We start from the raw sequence: 21,766 nt of genomic DNA, 5'->3' as shown, positions 1-21,766 counted from the left end.
CCCCCTCCTGTTATTTGTCCAAAGCCTCCATTTAGCTACCCCCTCCTCCTATTGGTCCAAAGCCTCCATCTAGCTCCACCTTGCCTCCATCTAGCTACCTCCTCTTTCTATTGGTCCCAAGCCTCCATCGAGCAACCTTCGATTTCTATTAGTACCAAGCCTCCGTCTAGCTACCCCCTCCTGCTATTTGTCCAAAGCCTACATCTAGCTACCCCCTCCTCCTATTGGTCCCAAACCTCCATCTAGCTACCTCCTCTTTCTATTGGACCCAAGCCTCAATATAGCTACCTCCACTTTCTATTGGTGCCAAACCTCCATCTAGCTACCTAATTCTCCTATTTGTCCCAAGACTCCATCTAATACCATCTTCTTTCTATTGGTCCCAAGCCTCCAACCAGTTACCCCTCCTGCTATTGGTCCCAAGTCTCTATCTAGCTACCCCCTCCTCCTATTGGTCCTAAGCCTCCATCTTTCTACCCCCATCTAGCTACCTCCTCTTTCCATTGGTCCCAAGCCTCCATCTAGCTACCCCCATCAATCTACCTCCTCTTTCTATTGGTCCCAAGCCTCCATCTTGATACCCCCTCGTCATATTGGCCCCAAGCCTAAATATAGCTACCTCCTCTTTCTATTGGTCCCAAGCCTGAATCAAGCTACCACCTCTTTCTACTGTTCCCAAGCCTCCATCTAGCTACCGCCTCTTTCTATTGGTCCCAATCCTCCATTTAGCTACCACCTCTTTCTATTGGTCTCAAGCATCCATCTAGCTACCGCTTCTGTCTAGTGGTCCAAAGCCTCCATCTAGCTAACACCTCTTTCCATTGGTCCCAAGCCTTCCTCTAGCTCCCTCCTCTTTCTATTGGTCCCAAGCCTCTATCTAGCTACCCAGTCCTGCTATTGGTCCCAATCCTCCATCTAGCTACCTCCACTTTCTATTGGTCCCAAGCCTCCATCTAGCTACCTCCAAATAGTTTTGGTCCCAAGCCTCCATCTAGCTACCTCCAAATAGTTTTGGTCCCAAGCCTCCATCTAGCTACCTCCTTCTCCTATTGGTCCCAAGCCTCCATCTAAATCCCTCGTATTTCTAATTGTGCCAAGCCTCCAACTAGTTACCCCTTTCTGCTCTTCATTTTCTATTAGTCCTAAGCCTCTGTCTAGCTACCCCCTCCTGCTATTTGTCCAAAGCCTCCATCTAGCTACCTCCTCTTTCTATATGTCCCAAGCCTCCATCTAGCTACCCCCATCAAGCTACCTCCTCTTTCTATTGGTCCCAATCCTCCATTTAGCTACCACCTCTTTCTATTGGTCTCAAGCCTCCATCTAGCTACCTCCTCTTTCTATTGGTCCAAAGCCTTCATCTAGCTAACACCTCTTTCCATTGGTCCCAAGCCTTCATCTAGCTCCCTCCTCTTTCTATTGGTCCCAAGCCTCCATCTAGCTACCTCCTCTTTCTATTGGTCTAAAGTCTCCATCGACCTATCCCCTCCTCTCATTGGTTCAAAGCTTCCATCTAAATCCATCCTCCTTCTATTGATCCCAATCCTCCATCTAGCTACTTCCTCCTGCTTTTGGTCCCAAGCATCCATCTAGCTACTCCCTCTTCCTATTGGTCCAAAGCCTCCATCTAGCTACCTCCTCTTTCTATTGGTCCCAAGCCTCCATCTAGCAACCTCAAATTTCTATTAGTCCCAAGCCTCAGTCTTGCTACCCCCTCCTGCTATTTGTCCAAAGCCTCCATCTAGCTACCCCCTCCTCCTATTGGTCCCAAGACTCAATCTAGATACCTCCTCTTTCTATTGGTCCCAAGCCTCAATATAGCGACCTCCTCTTTCCAATGGTCCCAAGGCTCCATCTAGCTACCTCCACTTTCTATTGGTCCCAAGCCTCCATCTAGCTACCTCCAAATAGTTTTGGTCCCAAGCCTCCATCTAGCTACCTCCTTCTCCTATTGGTCCCAAGCCTCCATCTAAATCCCTCGTATTTCTAATTGTGCCAAGCCTCCAACTAGTTACCCCTTTCTGCTCTTGGTCCCAAGTCTCCATCTAGCTACCCCCTCATCCTATTGGTCCCAAGCCTCCATCTTTCTACCCCATTGCCAAATTGGTCCCAAGCCCCCATCTAGCTACCTCCTCTTTCTATTGGTCCAAGCATCCATCTAGCTACCCCCATCTAGCTACCTCCTCTTTCTACTGGTCCCAAGTCTCCATCTAGCTTCCGTCCCTTTCTATTAGTCCCAAGCCTCTATTTAGGTCCACCTTGCCTCCATCTAGCTACCTCTTGATATTGCCTCTATCTAGCTACCTACTCTTTCTATTGATCCCAAGCCTCCATCTAGCTACACCCTCTTTCTATTGATCCCAAGCCTCCATCTAGCTACTTCCTCCTGCTATTCATCCCGAGCCTCCAAGTAGCTACACCCTCTTCCAATTGGTCACAAGCCTACATCTAGCTACCTCCTCTTTCAATTGGTCCTAAGCCTCCATCTAGCTACCTCCTCCTGCTATTGGTCCCAAGCCTCCATCTAGCTACACCCTCTTCCTATTGGTCCCAAGCCTCCATCTAGCTACCCCCTCCTCCTATTGGTCCCAAGCCTCCATCTAGCTACCTCCACCTCCTATTGGTCCCAAGCCTCCATCTAGCTACCTCCTCTTTCTACTGGCCCTAAGCCTCCATCTAGCTACCTCCTCCTGCTATTGGTCCCAAGCCTCCATCTAGCTACCTCCTCCTCCTATTGGTCCCAAGCCTCCATCTAGCTACCTCCCCTTTCTATTGTTCCTAAGCCTTGATCTAGCTACCTCCTCTTTCTATTGGTCCCAAGCCTTTATCTAGCTACCTCCACCTCCTATTGGTCCCAAGCCTTTATCTAGCTACCTCCTCATTCTATTGGTCCCAAGGATCCATCTATTGACCTCCTCTTTCTATTGTTCCCTAGTTTCCATCTTGCTATCTCCTCCTGCTATTGTTTCCAAGCATCTATCTTTACCTTGATCTTAGTGACCCACCATACTGTTGCACTATCAAGCCTCCATCTTGCTACACCCTGGCCCTATTGGTCCCAAGCCTCCATCTTGCTACACCCTCCTGCTATATGTCCAAAGCCTCCATCTAGCTACCCCCTCCTCCTATTGGTCCCAAGCCTCCATTTAGATACCCCATCCTCCTATTGGTCCAAAGCCTCCATCTAGCTCCACCTTGCCTCCATCTAGCTACCTCCTCTTTCTACTGGTCGCAATCCTCCATCGAGCAACCTTCGATTTCTATTAGTCCCAAGCCTCCGTCTAGCTACCCCCTCCTGCTATTTGTCCAAAGCCTCCATCTAGCTACCCCCTCCTCCTATTGGTCCCAAGCCTCCATCTAGCGACCTCCTCTTTCTATTGGTCCCAAGCCTCAATATAGCTACCCAATTATCCTATTTGTCCCAAGGCTCCATCTAGCTACCTCCTCTTTCTATTGGTCCCAAGCCTCCATCTAGCAACCTCCAATTTCTAGCTACCCCCTCTTCCTATTGGTCCCAAACCTCCATCTAGCTACCTCTTCTTTCTATTGGTCCCAAGCCTCAAACTAGTTACACCTCCTGATATTGTTCCCAAGCCTCCATCTTGCTACACCCTTGCCCCATTGGTCCCAAGCCTCCATCTTGCTACACCCTTGCCCTTTTGGTCCCAACCCTCTATCTAGCTACCTCTGCTTTCTTTTGGTCCCAAGCCTCCATCTCGCTACCTCCTACTACCAGTGTTTCCAAGCCTCCATCTCACTCCTTCCACTTATTATTGGTACCAAACCTCCATCTAGCTACCCCCTCCTGTTATTTGTCCAAAGCCTCCATTTAGCTACCCCCTCCTCCTATTGGTCCAAAGCCTCCATCTAGCTCCACCTTGCCTCCATCTAGCTACCTCCTCTTTCTATTGGTCCCAAGCCTCCATCGAGCAACCTTCGATTTCTATTAGTACCAAGCCTCCGTCTAGCTAACCCCTCCTGCTATTTGTCCAAAGCCTACATCTAGCTACCCCCTCCTCCTATTGGTCCCAAACCTCCATCTAGCTACCTCATCTTTCTATTGGACCCAAGCCTCAATATAGCTACCTCCACTTTCTATTGGTGCCAAACCTCCATCTAGCTACCTAATTCTCCTATTTGTCCCAAGACTCCATCTAATACCATCTTCTTTCTATTGGTCCCAAGCCTCCATCTAGCTACCTCCTCTTTCTATTGGTCTAAAGTCTCCATCTACCTATCCCCTCCTCTCATTGGTTCAAAGCTTCCATCTAAATCCATCCTCCTGCTATTGATCCCAATCCTCCATCTAGCAACTTCCTCCTGCTTTTGGTCCCAAGCATCCATCTAGCTACTCCCTCTTCCTATTGGTCCAAAGCCTCCATCTAGCTACCTCCTCTTTCTATTGGTCCCAAGCCTCCATCTAGCAACCTCAAATTTCTATTAGTCCCAAGCCTCAGTCTTGCTACCCCCTCCTGCTATTTGTCCAAAGCCTCCATCTAGCTACCCCCTCCTCCTATTGGTCCCAAGACTCAATCTAGATACCTCCTCTTTCTATTGGTCCCAAGCCTCAATATAGCGACCTCCTCTTTCCAATGGTCCCAAGGCTCCATCTAGCTACCTCCACTTTCTATTGGTCCCAAGCCTCCATCTAGCTACCTCCAAATAGTTTTGGTCCCAAGCCTCCATCTAGCTACCTCCTTCTCCTATTGGTCCCAAGCCTCCATCTAAATCCCTCGTATTTCTAATTGTGCCAAGCCTCCAACTAGTTACCCCTTTCTGCTCTTGGTCCCAAGTCTCCATCTAGCTACCCCCTCATCCTATTGGTCCCAAGCCTCCATCTTTCTACCCCATTGCCAAATTGGTCCCAAGCCCCCATCTAGCTACCTCCTCTTTCTATTGGTCCAAGCATCCATCTAGCTACCCCCATCTAGCTACCTCCTCTTTCTACTGGTCCCAAGTCTCCATCTAGCTTCCGTCCCTTTCTATTAGTCCCAAGCCTCTATTTAGGTCCACCTTGCCTCCATCTAGCTACCTCTTGATATTGCCTCTATCTAGCTACCTACTCTTTCTATTGATCCCAAGCCTCCATCTAGCTACACCCTCTTTCTATTGATCCCAAGCCTCCATCTAGCTACTTCCTCCTGCTATTCATCCCGAGCCTCCAAGTAGCTACACCCTCTTCCAATTGGTCACAAGCCTACATCTAGCTACCTCCTCTTTCAATTGGTCCTAAGCCTCCATCTAGCTACCTCCTCCTGCTATTGGTCCCAAGCCTCCATCTAGCTACACCCTCTTCCTATTGGTCCCAAGCCTCCATCTAGCTACCCCCTCCTCCTATTGGTCCCAAGCCTCCATCTAGCTACCTCCACCTCCTATTGGTCCCAAGCCTCCATCTAGCTACCTCCTCTTTCTACTGGCCCTAAGCCTCCATCTAGCTACCTCCTCCTGCTATTGGTCCCAAGCCTCCATCTAGCTACCTCCTCCTCCTATTGGTCCCAAGCCTCCATCTAGCTACCTCCCCTTTCTATTGTTCCTAAGCCTTGATCTAGCTACCTCCTTTTTCTATTGGTCCCAAGCCTTTATCTAGCTACCTCCACCTCCTATTGGTCCCAAGCCTTTATCTAGCTACCTCCTCATTCTATTGGTCCCAAGAATCCATCTATTGACCTCCTCTTTCTATTGTTCCCTAGTTTCCATCTTGCTATCTCCTCCTGCTATTGTTTCCAAGCCTCTATCTTTACCTTGATCTTAGTGACCCACCATACTGTTGCACTATCAAGCCTCCATCTTGCTACACCCTGGCCCTATTGGTCCCAAGCCTCCATCTTGCTACACCCTCCTGCTATATGTCCAAAGCCTCCATCTAGCTACCCCATCCTCCTATTGGTCCAAAGCCTCCATCTAGCTCCACCTTGCCTCCATCTAGCTACCTCCTCTTTCTACTGGTCGCAATCCTCCATCGAGCAACCTTCGATTTCTATTAGTCCCAAGCCTCCGTCTAGCTACCCCCTCCTGCTATTTGTCCAAAGCCTCCATCTAGCTACCCCCTCCTCCTATTGGTCCCAAGCCTCCATCTAGCGACCTCCTCTTTCTATTGGTCCCAAGCCTCAATATAGCTACCCAATTATCCTATTTGTCCCAAGGCTCCATCTAGCTACCTCCTCTTTCTATTGGTCCCAAGCCTCCATCTAGCAACCTCCAATTTCTAGCTACCCCCTCTTCCTATTGGTCCCAAACCTCCATCTAGCTACCTCTTCTTTCTATTGGTCCCAAGCCTCAAACTAGTTACACCTCCTGATATTGTTCCCAAGCCTCCATCTTGCTACACCCTTGCCCCATTGGTCCCAAGCCTCCATCTTGCTACACCCTTGCCCTTTTGGTCCCAACCCTCTATCTAGCTACCTCTGCTTTCTTTTGGTCCCAAGCCTCCATCTCGCTACCTCCTACTACCAGTGTTTCCAAGCCTCCATCTCACTCCTTCCACTTATTATTGGTACCAAACCTCCATCTAGCTACCCCCTCCTGTTATTTGTCCAAAGCCTCCATTTAGCTACCCCCTCCTCCTATTGGTCCAAAGCCTCCATCTAGCTCCACCTTGCCTCCATCTAGCTACCTCCTCTTTCTATTGGTCCCAAGCCTCCATCGAGCAACCTTCGATTTCTATTAGTACCAAGCCTCCGTCTAGCTACCCCCTCCTCCTATTGGTCCAAAGCCTCCATCTAGCTCCACCTTGCCTCCATCTAGCTACCTCCTCTTTCTATTGGTCCCAAGCCTCCATCTAGCAACCTCCAATTTCTAGCTACCCCCTCTTCCTATTGGTCCCAAACCTCCATCTAGCTACCTCTTCTTTCTATTGGTCCCAAGCCTCAAACTAGTTACACCTCCTGATATTGTTCCCAAGCCTCCATCTTGCTACACCCTTGCCCCATTGGTCCCAAGCCTCCATCTTGCTACACCCTTGCCCTTTTGGTCCCAACCCTCTATCTAGCTACCTCTGCTTTCTTTTGGTCCCAAGCCTCCATCTCGCTACCTCCTACTACCAGTGTTTCCAAGCCTCCATCTCACTCCTTCCACTTATTATTGGTACCAAACCTCCATCTAGCTACCCCCTCCTGTTATTTGTCCAAAGCCTCCATTTAGCTACCCCCTCCTCCTATTGGTCCAAAGCCTCCATCTAGCTCCACCTTGCCTCCATCTAGCTACCCCCTCCTCCTATTGGTCCCAAGCCTCCATCTAGCTACCTCCACCTCCTATTGGTCCCAAGCCTCCATCTAGCTACCTCCTCTTTCTACTGGCCCTAAGCCTCCATCTAGCTACCTCCTCCTGCTATTGGTCCCAAGCCTCCATCTAGCTACCTCCTCCTCCTATCGGTCCCAAGCCTCCATCTAGCTACCTCCCCTTTCTATTGTTCCTAAGCCTTGATCTAGCTACCTCCTCTTTCTATTGGTCCCAAGCCTTTATCTAGCTACCTCCACCTCCTATTGGTCCCAAGCCTTTATCTAGCTACCTCCTCATTCTATTGGTCCCAAGAATCCATCTATTGACCTCCTCTTTCTATTGTTCCCTAGTTTCCATCTTGCTATCTCCTCCTGCTATTGTTTCCAAGCCTCTATCTTTACCTTGATCTTAGTGACCCACCATACTGTTGCACTATCAAGCCTCCATCTTGCTACACCCTGGCCCTATTGGTCCCAAGCCTCCATCTTGCTACACCCTCCTGCTATATGTCCAAAGCCTCCATCTAGCTACCCCCTCCTCCTATTGGTCCCAAGCCTCCATTTAGATACCCCATCCTCCTATTGGTCCAAAGCCTCCATCTAGCTCCACCTTGCCTCCATCTAGCTACCTCCTCTTTCTACTGGTCGCAATCCTCCATCGAGCAACCTTCGATTTCTATTAGTCCCAAGCCTCCGTCTAGCTACCCCCTCCTGCTATTTGTCCAAAGCCTCCATCTAGCTACCCCCTCCTCCTATTGGTCCCAAGCCTCCATCTAGCGACCTCCTCTTTCTATTGGTCCCAAGCCTCAATATAGCTACCCAATTATCCTATTTGTCCCAAGGCTCCATCTAGCTACCTCCTCTTTCTATTGGTCCCAAGCCTCCATCTAGCAACCTCCAATTTCTAGCTACCCCCTCTTCCTATTGGTCCCAAACCTCCATCTAGCTACCTCTTCTTTCTATTGGTCCCAAGCCTCAAACTAGTTACACCTCCTGATATTGTTCCCAAGCCTCCATCTTGCTACACCCTTGCCCCATTGGTCCCAAGCCTCCATCTTGCTACACCCTTGCCCTTTTGGTCCCAACCCTCTATCTAGCTACCTCTGCTTTCTTTTGGTCCCAAGCCTCCATCTCGCTACCTCCTACTACCAGTGTTTCCAAGCCTCCATCTCACTCCTTCCACTTATTATTGGTACCAAACCTCCATCTAGCTACCCCCTCCTGTTATTTGTCCAAAGCCTCCATTTAGCTACCCCCTCCTCCTATTGGTCCAAAGCCTCCATCTAGCTCCACCTTGCCTCCATCTAGCTACCTCCTCTTTCTATTGGTCCCAAGCCTCCATCGAGCAACCTTCGATTTCTATTAGTACCAAGCCTCCGTCTAGCTACCCCCTCCTGCTATTTGTCCAAAGCCTACATCTAGCTACCCCCTCCTCCTATTGGTCCCAAACCTCCATCTAGCTACCTCCTCTTTCTATTGGACCCAAGCCTCAATATAGCTACCTCCACTTTCTATTGGTGCCAAACCTCCATCTAGCTACCTAATTCTCCTATTTGTCCCAAGACTCCATCTAATACCATCTTCTTTCTATTGGTCCCAAGCCTCCAACCAGTTACCCCTCCTGCTATTGGTCCCAAGTCTCTATCTAGCTACCCCCTCCTCCTATTGGTCCTAAGCCTCCATCTTTCTACCCCCATCTAGCTACCTCCTCTTTCCATTGGTCCCAAGCCTCCATCTAGCTACCCCCATCAATCTACCTCCTCTTTCTATTGGTCCCAAGCCTCCATCTTGATACCCCCTCGTCATATTGGCCCCAAGCCTAAATATAGCTACCTCCTCTTTCTATTGGTCCAAAGCCTGAATCAAGCTACCACATCTTTCTACTGTTCCCAAGCCTCCATCTAGCTACCGCCTCTTTCTATTGGTCCCAATCCTCCATTTAGCTACCACCTCTTTCTATTGGTCTCAAGCATCCATCTAGCTACCGCTTCTGTCTAGTGGTCCAAAGCCTCCATCTAGCTAACACCTCTTTCCATTGGTCCCAAGCCTTCCTCTAGCTCCCTCCTCTTTCTATTGGTCCCAAGCCTCTATCTAGCTACCCAGTCCTGCTATTGGTCCCAATCCTCCATCTAGCTACCTCCACTTTCTATTGGTCCCAAGCCTCCATCTAGCTACCTCCAAATAGTTTTGGTCCCAAGCCTCCATCTAGCTACCTCCAAATAGTTTTGGTCCCAAGCCTCCATCTAGCTACCTCCTTCTCCTATTGGTCCCAAGCCTCCATCTAAATCCCTCGTATTTCTAATTGTGCCAAGCCTCCAACTAGTTACCCCTTTCTGCTCTTCGTTTTCTATTAGTCCTAAGCCTCTGTCTAGCTACCCCCTCCTGCTATTTGTCCAAAGCCTCCATCTAGCTACCTCCTCTTTCTATTGGTCCCAAGCCTCCATCTAAATCCCTCGTATTTCTAATTGTGCCAAGCCTCCAACTAGTTACCCCTTTCTGCTCTTCGTTTTCTATTAGTCCTAAGCCTCTGTCTAGCTACCCCCTCCTGCTATTTGTCCAAAGCCTCCATCTAGCTACCTCCTCTTTCTATTGGTCCCAAGCCTCCATCTAAATCCCTCGTATTTCTAATTGTGCCAAGCCTCCAACTAGTTACCCCTTTCTGCTCTTCGTTTTCTATTAGTCCTAAGCCTCTGTCTAGCTACCCCCTCCTGCTATTTGCCCAAAGCCTCCATCTAGCTACCTCCTCTTTCTATATGTCCCAAGCCTCCATCTAGCTACCCCCATCAAGCTACCTCCTCTTTCTATTGGTCCCAATACTCCATTTAGCTACCACCTCTTTCTATTGGTCTCAAGCCTCCATCTAGCTACCTCCTCTTTCTATTGGTCCAAAGCCTCCATCTAGCTAACACCTCTTTCCATTGGTCCCAAGCCTTCATCTAGCTCCCTCCTCTTTCTATTGGTCCCAAGCCTCCATCTAGCTACCTCCTCTTTCTATTGGTCTAAAGTCTCCATCTACCTATCCCCTCCTCTCATTGGTTCAAAGCTTCCATCTAAATCCATCCTCCTTCTATTGATCCCAATCCTCCATCTAGCTACTTCCTCCTGCTTTTGGTCCCAAGCATCCATCTAGCTACTCCCTCTTCCTATTGGTCCAAAGCCTCCATCTAGCTACCTCCTCTTTCTATTGGTCCCAAGCCTCCATCTAGCAACCTCAAATTTCTATTAGTCCCAAGCCTCAGTCTTGCTACCCCCTCCTGCTATTTGTCCAAAGCCTCCATCTAGCTACCCCCTCCTCCTATTGGTCCCAAGACTCAATCTAGATACCTCCTCTTTCTATTGGTCCCAAGCCTCAATATAGCGACCTCCTCTTTCCAATGGTCCCAAGGCTCCATCTAGCTACCTCCACTTTCTATTGGCCCCAAGCCTCCATCTAGCTACCTCCAAATAGTTTTGGTCCCAAGCCTCCATCTAGCTACCTCCTTCTCCTATTGGTCCCAAGCCTCCATCTAAATCCCTCGTATTTCTAATTGTGCCAAGCCTCCAACTAGTTACCCCTTTCTGCTCTTGGTCCCAAGTCTCCATCTAGCTACCCCCTCATCCTATTGGTCCCAAGCCTCCATCTTTCTACCCCATTGCCAAATTGGTCCCAAGCCCCCATCTAGCTACCTCCTCTTTCTATTGGTCCAAGCATCCATCTAGCTACCCCCATCTAGCTACCTCCTCTTTCTACTGGTCCCAAGTCTCCATCTAGCTTCCGTCCCTTTCTATTAGTCCCAAGCCTCTATTTAGGTCCACCTTGCCTCCATCTAGCTACCTCTTGATATTGCCTCTATCTAGCTACCTACTCTTTCTATTGATCCCAAGCCTCCATCTAGCTACACCCTCTTTCTATTGATCCCAAGCCTCCATCTAGCTACTTCCTCCTGCTATTCATCCCGGGCCTCCAAGTAGCTACACCCTCTTCCAATTGGTCACAAGCCTACATCTAGCTACCTCCTCTTTCTATTGGTCCTAAGCCTCCATCTAGCTACCTCCTCCTGCTATTGGTCCCAAGCCTCCATCTAGCTACACCCTCTTCCTATTGGTCCCAAGCCTCCATCTAGCTACCCCCTCCTCCTATTGGTCCCAAGCCTCCATCTAGCTACCTCCACCTCCTATTGGTCCCAAGCCTCCATCTAGCTACCTCCTCTTTCTACTGGCCCTAAGCCTCCATCTAGCTACCTCCTCTTGCTATTGGTCCCAAGCCTCCATCTAGCTACCTCCTCCTCCTATTGGTCCCAAGCCTCCATCTAGCTACCTCCCCTTTCTATTGTTCCTAAGCCTTGATCTAGCTACCTCCTCTTTCTATTGGTCCCAAGCCTTTATCTAGCTACCTCCACCTCCTATTGGTCCCAAGCCTTTATCTAGCTACCTCCTCATTCTATTGGTCCCAAGGATCCATCTATTGACCTCCTCTTTCTATTGTTCCCTAGTTTCCATCTTGCTATCTCCTCCTGCTATTGTTTCCAAGCCTCTATCTTTACCTTGATCTTAGTGACCCACCATACTGTTGCACTATCAGTCTCCATCCCATAGAGCTCCGCCCACTCTGTTCTGCTCCGCCCCTCTCTGATCTGCTTCGTCCCACTCTGCTCTGCCCCGCCCCTCTCTGCTCTGCTCTGCTCCGACCCACTCTGCTCTGCTCCGCCCCACTCTGCTCTGCTCTGCTCCGCTCTGTTCTACCCCACTCTTCTCTGCTCCTCTCTGCTCTGCCCCACTCTGCTCCGCTCCACTCTGCTCTGCCCCACTCTGCTCTCCTCTGCCCCACTCTGCTCTGCCCCACTCTTCTCTGCCCCTCTCTGCTCATCCCCTCTTTGCTCTGCCCCGCTCTGCTCTGCTCCGACCCACTCTGCTCTGCTCCGCCCCACTCTGCTCTGCTCTGCCCCACTCTGCTTTGTTCCACTCTGCTCTGCCCCACCTTGCTTTGCACCGCCCCTCTCTGCTCATCCCCTCTCTGCTCATCCCCTCTCTGCACCGCCCCACTCTGCTCTGCTCCACCTCCCTTACCTATGATTTACATATATTTCCCTGGGCTGCTGTTACATTTTAGGGCACTTCGCATTTGGCACATCTCTTAGGGAATCATAAGCCTCAGACCAAACCCTAGCATTCAAATGAGCCTTGCTTTTGCCTTTTGCTTTGCTCTCTCCCTCACACTTACAAAGCCTTGAGAGCCTCCACAGTAAAGACGCCACTTCTCCAGCACGCAACCAATATCTGGGATTATTTAATGAGGTCTTATTATTCTGTAGTGTAGTGGCACTCTTGGGGGATACATGTCCTACTATTTCAGTGGAAAGTGAACAGCTGATTAAACCCAACATTTATCTGTTAAGCGGATGACTGTCAAATCAAAGACTCTATGTTTGGTTTTCTCTGTCTGTCAGACATGCTATTTTTTTTTCAGGTGTGTCAATCAAAAAAGCTTAGCGTTGCTTTAATCCATTGGTCCTCAGCAAATACAGCTGTGCAGAGTTCAATTAGTAGCGTGGCCGGCGTGATTCTCAAGCATGCTATTACTCTGCCACCAGCCTTTCTCACTTAAGATTCTCATTTAACACTGGTTCCCACCATTCCACTGCCTCAATTATACTTTTAAGTGGAACATTAACCCAAATAAGGTTAAAGTTTTTTTTGTTGACATCTAGTACAAGATAGCAAAGGGAGGTATAATCTGTCTTCGTTTTTTTCCTCTTTCTGGGAAGTAAAGATAGATTTCATTTGGTTGAAGTTTCTTGGCCAGACTTCAGTTCTCTACTTCCTCTCTGAGGTATTCTTCCTCAATATTCAATGCTGATGACATTAATGCACATGTGACTTTTTTGTGTGGTTCATTCTCCCGGCTCCCTCCCGCTGCTACCCATCACCCTCCATCTTATCAACAAAGGTACAGTGGTACGGGGAGTGGGAGTGGAAACAGTAGGTGGCTTTAGAAAATAAGTTATGAATTACCTGTCTGGTGTGGATTTGCCCAGAAGTCTTGAATCCCCCCTGACAGCTGCACTCTGAGACCGAGTACGGATCTGAGCTGGTGGAGGAGCACTTGGAGTGCGAGTCACAGCCCACCACAAAGGTGTTGTCTAGCGGGAGCTCCTGAATCACGTGGTGTTTATTGGGCGCCATCGGGGTCTCTGGTTTGATTTGGAAGGTTGGCTGGGGGGAGGCAGACTTGTAATGCTTGGCTAAGTCTGGGCTGTCAGGTTTGAAGGTGGTCGGCGTAGTGGCCCAGTTGTATTTCCCCATGGTCTGCTCATCTAGCTCCACAGGCAGGTCCAGGGTTCCATTAATGTGCTCCTGGCTGGGATCATCAGGCTTGGATTCTTCTATGGTGACAAAGTTCAAGAGGAGGCTCTTAGGGGATCTCTTCTTTTTCTTCTTTTTCTTCTTGATTTGACGGTTCTCCTGGTTGGGCGACACCCACTCGCCGCTCTGCTTGCCCTTCTGCACCACTTTGTGCCTGGGCGTCTGACGACAGCGCACCAAGGCCGTCACGAAGATGACTAAGATAACTGTCATAGTCCCAGCTATAATAGCGATGACAACAATCACGTATCCGTTGGCTTGGGGTGTGACCTCACTGTCTCCCACGTTACGGTCCAATGGAGTCTCCAAGCTCTTACGTAGCTGCTCTTGAATGAACGTAGCGTTGGATACAGTCTCGTTAATGAACAGGTGAATGAGGGCGATTGCGTGTAAGGACTCTGGCTGGCCCAGGTCTTTGACTTTCACCACTAGCCTGTGTAAACCCTGATCAGCTGAGACTATCTTCTCCTGCAGAGTTATATTACCAGTTGTTTTGTCTATGGCAAACAGCCCTCTTGGTGATCCCCCAATGATGCTGTACTGCAGCTCAGCATTCATGCCAGTGTCATTGTCTATAGCGAACACCCTGGTGACCACAGACCCAGGGCTGGTGGTAGACTGGACCAGATCGTAAGAGTAGTTGGACGAGGGGATAACAAAAACGGGTCGATTGTCATTGACATCCACAACGTTTATGGTGACCTTGGCGTATGAAGTGCTGGGTGGTTGCCCTCCATCTATAGCCTTCACCATAAAAGTGTATGAGCTCTGCTGCTCTCTATCAAACGTGAGGTTGGGTTTGATTACACCGGTCTGGGGATCAATAAGGAAATTGTCTTTCCCGTTCAGGATGGACAGTGTTATGACAGAGTTGTCACCTGCGTCAGAATCTGTGACGGTGATCAGGCCCACGGTCCCGTACAGAGGCAGGTTCTCAGGCACGTAGAAGTTATACTCAGGATGGGTGAAAGCTGGGCTGTTGTCGTTGAGGTCCTGCACTATTAACTTCACTGTGACATTGCTCTGCAGCGAAGTAGACCCATTGTCCCTTGCCATGACAGTGAACGAATACTTCTCCTGCTTCTCTCTATCCAGGCGTTTGCCAACGGAGAGGATTCCTGACCGTCTATCTATGTTAAACCCATCAGGAGCGTCAGGGCCAAGAGAATAAATAATCTCTGCATTATGTCCGCTGTCTGCATCCATGGCACTGATCTTTATGAGCTGCGTGGATGGATCATTGTTCTCTGGTATGGACAGCTGAATCTCAGGTTGAGGGAAGATGGGAGCGTTGTCATTCTCGTCCTTAATTTTTATTAAAACCATCGCTGAAGTGTTCAAAGGAGGCTTCCCTGAATCCGACGCTACTATCTTAATTGCATATTCCCTGGTTGTTTCGTAATCTAAGGGGGCCGCAGTCTCCAGCAGGAACTGGTCATTAAAGACTGGCTTTAACCTGAAAGGAACGTCATGGTCAGTGTAACAAGTCACTTTGCCGTTCAGATCCGAGTCCTTGTCCGTCACTGTAATTAGGGCTATTTTTGTATTGAGAGGAGCATTCTCTGACAGTAGAACAGTTCCATTTACAAGGTTCATTATATACCGAGTGTCTATGGACGGAACGTTGTCATTAATGTCCGTTACGTTGACGATAACCGTAGCTCTGGAGGGAGTGGAGCTGCCGTCGCTGGCCAGGACGATGAGTTTGTGGACCGGAGTGGCTTCTCTGTCTAAGGGCTGCTTGACAGTGATCAGCCCAGTGGTGCTGTCTATGGAAAAATGCCTCTTGGTGGATGAGGAGATCTGGTTGGAGAAGGAGAAGTGGATCTGGGCGTTGGAGCCGAGATCTGCGTCCGTGGCGTGGAGTTGGGTGACGGAGGTTCCTATGGGGGCGTTCTCAGGGATGTTCACCTCCACCTCACTGTCCTTGAAGACCGGTCGATTGTCGTTGACGTCGGAGATGGTGACCTGGAGGATGGCCGTGCTGGACTTGGGTGGCGTTCCTCCGTCCTCCACCTTGATCTTCATGACGAAGGTGTCCTTCTGTTCGCGGTCCAGGCTCTGCTGGACGATCAGCTGAGGCCATCTGTCTCCCTCTGGGGTCTCGATGATGTCTAGGCCAAACTCACTTACACTCTGTATAGACAGGGAGAAGAACAAAGATAATTTGTGAGTTTCAGTCATATTTTACTGGACTACATGAAACTACTGTGCTGTCCTGTACATCCTGGAGTATGTTACTAATTGCTTAGTTATTCATCAGTGTGAGGGTGTATGCATTCGTAGCCTGATTTCTGGTAATTTCACATGCATTTCACCTGAACATTACTATCTTATATGGATGTCATACACTGCAATAGCCTACTAGTGGTCCTGTAAGCTGGCACTAGACTCACACAGCTGGTTTCCAGAATCAACACAAATAAGCTGTAGTTTGTTTTAGTTTCAACAGATGTTTGCTCTCACATCAGCAAAACACTTTGGAGTGAAAGTACTTTAATTGTATTAGCAACGGTGGGAAAAAAGCACCCAGCTGCCAGACTTGAGTAAAAGTAAAGATATCTTTATTTAAAAACGTTAAAAGTGAAAGTCACCCAGTAAAATACAATTTGAGTAAAAGTCTAAAAGTATTATATTAACAAGTAACAAGTACTTTTAGGTGTCAGTGTATGGAGAAAATGTATGAAAAGTATATTATTTTCTTTAGGAATGTAGTGAAGTAAAAATAAAAGTAGTCAACAATATAAATAGTAAAGTACAGAAAAAAATATGTAAGTAGTGCATTAAAGTATTTTTTACTTAAGTACTTTACACCACGGCGTAATATACATTTTCTCAAAATATAGGCTAAATCCAGTTGTAAAATATTGATTTATTAAGGAAATACTAAGGCCTATGTAAACAATGGATGCTGACAGTGGGGTAAACAGTTATGCCCATAACCAAAAAACACAATTGGTGAAGGTTTAGCGCTTTTTTTTTTTTTTTTTTTACCTTTATTTAACCAGGCAAGTCAGTTAAGAACAAATTCTTATTTTCAATGACGGCCTGGGAACAGTGGGTTAACTGCCTGTTCAGGGGCAGAACGACAGATTTGTACCTTGTCAGCTCGGGGGTTTGAACTCGCAACCTTCCGGTTACTAGTCCAACGCTCTAACCACTAGGCTACCCTGCCGCCCCAAAAATCTTCTTTTACATCTATTTTAAAAAACAAGAAACTGGCAGATGGAATGTACACATATAACAGAAGACTAATGACACACAATGACGTCAAACCACGATCAAGGTCCTTGGAATGCAATTATATTGGAGTCATATTGGAGTGACCTGGGGCGGCAGGGTAGCGTACTGGTTAGAGCGTTGGACTAGTAACCGGAAGGTCGCAAGTTCAAATCCCTGAGCTGGCAAGGTACAAATCTGTCGTTCTGCCCCTGAACAGGCAGTTAACCCACTGTTCCTAGGCTGTCATTGAAAATAAGAATTTGTTCTTAACTGACTTGCCTAGTTAAATAAAGGTAAAATAACAATATTCATTAACTATTGAAGTACACTGCCATTACTGCTCACTCACTCACTGCAGATTCTTCTTGTACTATATGCTGACCATCCATTTCAGACTGGTGCTTTTTAATGAAGTACTCGTTTTAGCCCTCTGCCCTCCTCAGTACAACTCTCATTGTATTCCAGTTTTACCTTACTATCTTGCGTTTTACTTTGGAATAGGGGAGACAGCTCACAAAATGTCAAGTTCATATGTGAGAGAGACAGTTGAAAGGGAAGCCGTAGAGATAGCCTATTTAAATGCACTGCGAGACCACCATAGATTAAGGAGACAGAGAGACTCCACATTAAAAAAGCTTTTCACCCAAGGAGTGCCAAATCAGTAGGCCACAGTGATGCCCGAGGAAAATGAAAACAAATGCATGTAATCCCCATGAGAAACTGACTCTGACTGTTCAAAGTAATTGCCTTCCCCACAAAAATGTAGCACTAATATTTATGATTACAGATCAGCTATGCGGTAAAGATGGGTCCTGACATATTTTCCATCATTATGATTTAGAGAGAGAGAGAGAGAGAGAGAGAGAGAGAGAGAGAGAGAGAGAGGGAGAGAGAGAGACCTAAGAACCTAAATGAGACCCATGCATTTTAAGAGACAAAGAGGGTCTTTGAAGGTCTTTCAGTCAGAAGCAGTTTCATGCAAAAACAAGAAAAAACTGCCTCTTTCAAGAGATAAGCTTCATGCAGCACATAATGTTGTAAGAGATTACTCTGTCTAGGCACAGCTATGAAACGAGATTAAGATACATACATTCTGACCGTGAACGGTACAATTTAGACCAAATGTGTTCATTTGACTACCTAGTATGTTTAGCACCAGTGTAGTTCCTGTATCAATATAGTAAGGACCGTGGCAGAGGGAAGAAGGAGGCCATTACTATGTCCTGGTAGCTGCAGTAGAGACATGGTGTACACAGGGTTGTTGTTGGTGTTGGGGTTTCACTTGATGTGAATATTGTCGCCGGTCTGAAGCACTGCCAAGTGACAGAAGTCCCTTAAGAAACCAAAACCACTGCTGCCTGAATGAGGATGGTTACTTTATGGCGAGTAGCTATAAACTATATACACGACTGGACAGCAAGAACAATGACTGTCCAATAACACTGAGTTCTAGAAGAAGATGAGTTCTAGTTGAAGATGACTTCTGTACAAGTCGAGTTCTAGTAGAAGATGAGTTCTAGTAGAAGATGAGTTCTAGTAGAAGCTGAGTTCTAGTAGAACATGAGATCTAGTAGAACATGAGATCTAGAAGAAGATGAGGTCTAGAAGATGATGAGTTCTAGAAGGAGATGAGTTCTAGAAGAAGATGAGTTTTAGTAGAAGATGAGTTCTAGAAGAAGATGAGTTATAGTAGAAGATGAGTTCTAGTAGAAGATGAGTTAAAGAAGAAGATGAGCTCTGTAGAAGATGGGTTCTAGAAGAAGATGAGTTCGAGTAGAAGATGAGTTCTGTAGAAGATGAGTTCCTTAGAAGATTAGTTCTAGTAGAAGATGAGTTCTAGAAGAAGATGAGTTTTAGTAGAAGATGAGTTCTAGAAGAAGATGAGTTATAGTAGAAGATGAGTTCTAGTAGAAGATGAGTTCTAGAGGAGATAAGTTCTAATAGAAGATGAGTTCTAGTAGAATATGAGTTCTAGTAGAAGATGAGTTCTAGAAGAAGAGGAGTTCTAGTAGAAGATGAGTTCTGTTGAAGACGAGTTCTAGAAGGAGATGAGTTCTAGAAGAAGATGAGTTCTAGAAGAAGATGAGTTTTAGTAGAAGATACGTTCTACAAGAAGATGAGTTCTAGCAGAAGATGAGTTCTAGTAGAAGATGAGTTCTGTAGAAGATGAGTTCCATAGAAGATGAGTTCTAGTAGAAGATGAGTTCTAGAAGAAGATGAGTTCTAGCAGAAGATGAGTTCTGTAGAAGATGAGTTCCGTAGAAGATTAGTTCTAGTAGAAGATGAGTTCTAGAAGAAGATGAGTTCTAGCAGAAGATGAGTTCTAGAAGGAGATAAGTTCTAGAAGAAGATAAGTTCTAGTAGAAGATGAGTTCTGTAGAAGGTGAGTTCCATAGAAGATTAGTTCTAGTAGAAGATGAGTTCTAGAAGAAGATGAGTTCTAGCAGAAGATGAGTTCTGTAGAAGATGAGTTCTAGAAGAAGATGAGTTCTAGAAGAAGATGAGTTTTAGTAGAAGATACGTTCTACAAGAAGATGAGTTCTAGCAGAAGTTGAGTTCTAGTAGAAGATGAATTCTGTAAACGATGAGTTCTAGTAGAAGATGAGTTCTAGAAGGAGATGAGTTCTAGTAGAAGATGAGGTCTAGAAGAAGATACGTTCTAGAAGATGATGAGTTCTAGTATAAGATGAGTTCTAGTAGAAGATGAGTTCTAGTAGAAGATGAGTTCTAGCAGAAGATGAGTTCTAGAAGGAGATGAGGTCTAGTAGAAGATGAGGTCGAGAAGAAGGTTAGTTCTATATGAAGATGAGTTCTAGTTTAAGATGAGATCTAGAAGAAGATGAGTTCTAGTAGAAGATGAATTCTAGTTTAAGATGAGTTCTGGAAGAAGATGAGTTCAAGTAGAAGATGAGTTCTAGTAGAAGATGAGTTCTAGTAGAAGATGAGTTCTACAGGAAGATGAGTTCGAGAAGAAGATGAGGTCTAGTAGAAGATGAGTTCTAGTAGAAGATGAGTTCTAGTAGAAGATGAGTTCTAGTAGAAGATGAGATCTAATAGAAGATGAGTTCTAGTAGAAGATGAGTTCTACAGGAAGATGAGTTCGAGAAGAAGATGAGTTCTAGAAGGAGATGAGTTCTAATAGAAGATGAGTTCTAGTAGAAGATGAGTTCTTGAAGAAGATGAGTAGTAGTAGACAATGAGTTCTAGAGGGAGATGAGTTCGAGAAGAAGATGAGTTCTAGAAGGAGATGAGTTCTAGTAGAAGATGAGATCTAATAGAAGATGAGTTCTAGTGGAAGATAAGTTCGAGAAGAAGATGAGTTCTAGAAGGAGATGAGTTCTAGAAGGAGATTAGTTCTAGTAGAAGATGTATATTCATGGGGTGATTCTTTGAACATGAAGTAGTAATTACTAAGAACTCCACATTCGTTTAGTGAGTAACGATTTGACCATTGACCAAGCTGACATTAAAATACTTGTACTACGATTTTTCGATGAAATTCATAGGAGTGACTTTACCTCTTCAATTCAGTGAATCATAACATATTGGCCCTTCTTACAATATGGTTGTTAAATCTTAGTGTAGACTTTAGTATCTGGGACTTTGGCACTGTGCTTCCATCCAGTCAATGTCATAAGTGCTCCTAAAGATGATTTATGAGCCAGACAGATTATTCCCCACCTGTCTCATTTTCACACATTTAGAGCATTTCAATCAGTTTCAGAGAGCTATAACTAACTATCTATAATGGCTGTTTATTTTTACTTCAGTGAATTGAAATTAGGCTGTTGGATTGTGAAAACATTTAGGGCAGGCAAACTTACTGTAGAAAAGGTTAAGAATATGAATCACTGGGCCCTAAGGTGCAGTGACAATAACCTTTAAATAAAATACAAAACTGTACAGTTTAAAAAGAAAGCAGATACTTCAGCTTCACCCAGACTGGACTCCTAAACCATGGTGATGAAGCATTCATCTACCATTGTAGATCACGTGTCTATAGGGACCATATATCTAGAGTCGCCTCCAAAATTCTTGACATCCTTGATAAAGATTAGCAAAAAAATATATACTGTAAATAATGCCAGTACTGAGATAAGTTGCTCGCAAAATAAAATAATACATATTTTTTTATACTGACGCAATTGCTAAGAGAAAGGGATTTTGTTTAACAAGTACTGTTTATTTTTTTCCCCAAAATCTAGGTTTAAATATATTTGCGGTCCATGTTTTCAATACTTTGAACACCCTCCTCTTGCAAGGATGAAGTCACTGAACATTTTTCTATAATAATTAATGAAATTTTTACACTCTACGCGCTTCAGCACTCAGCGGTCCTGTTCTGCGAGCTTGTGTGGCCTACCACTTTGCAGCTGAACCGTTGTTGCTCCTAGATATTTTCACTTCACATTAACAGCACTTACAGTTGACCGGGGCAGGTCTAGCAGCTCAGAAATTTGCCTAACTGACTTGTTTGAAAGGTGGCATCCAATGACAGTGCCACATTGAAAATCACTGAGCTCTTCAGTAAGGCCATTCTACTGCCAATGTTTGTCTATGGAGAATGCATGGCTGTGTGCTCAATTTTATACCCCTGTGGGTGTGGTTGAACTAGCCGAATCGACTAAGTTGAAGGGGTGTCCACATACTTGTGTATATAGTGTATGTGTAGAGATCTATAAATTAAACATTTATGTAGACAAAATACAATCTTGTTAATGATGTTAGTCGTCCAATGATATTAGTCGTCCAATGATATTAGTCGTCCAACGATATTAGTCGTCCAATGATATTAGTCGTCCAATGATGTTAGTCGTCCAATGATGTTAGTCGTCCAACGATATTAGTCGTCCAATGATGTTAGTCGTCCAATGATATTAGTCGTCCAATGATATTAGTCGTCCAACGATATTAGTCGTCCAATGATATTAGTCGTCCAATGATATTAGTCGTCCAACGATATTAGTCGTCCAATGATATTAGTCGTC

At 46.2% G+C, this 21,766-nt stretch overlaps 1 protein-coding gene across 2 annotated transcripts in view; it reads right to left on the bottom strand.

Moving 5' to 3' along the window:
- The window catches only part of LOC110489225 (protocadherin-11 X-linked), a 305,718-nt gene that overhangs the window by 263,437 nt on the left and 20,515 nt on the right, over window positions 1-21,766 (bottom strand). For both annotated transcript variants that reach the window (XM_090198896.1, XM_021561859.3), the window contains exon 3: window positions 13,206-15,692. In XM_090198896.1, coding sequence (XP_090055022.1) covers window positions 13,206-15,692 — 2,487 coding nt within the window. The remainder of the gene's footprint in view (window positions 1-13,205; window positions 15,693-21,766) is intronic.

This window comes from Oncorhynchus mykiss, chromosome 14 (genome assembly GCF_057628025.1).
Source record: "Oncorhynchus mykiss isolate SJ-2025 chromosome 14, ASM5762802v1, whole genome shotgun sequence".
Lineage (NCBI taxonomy): Eukaryota > Metazoa > Chordata > Actinopteri > Salmoniformes > Salmonidae > Oncorhynchus > Oncorhynchus mykiss.
Note: the sequence above shows the minus strand (reverse complement) of the source record. Positions and strands in the feature narration are given on the sequence as shown.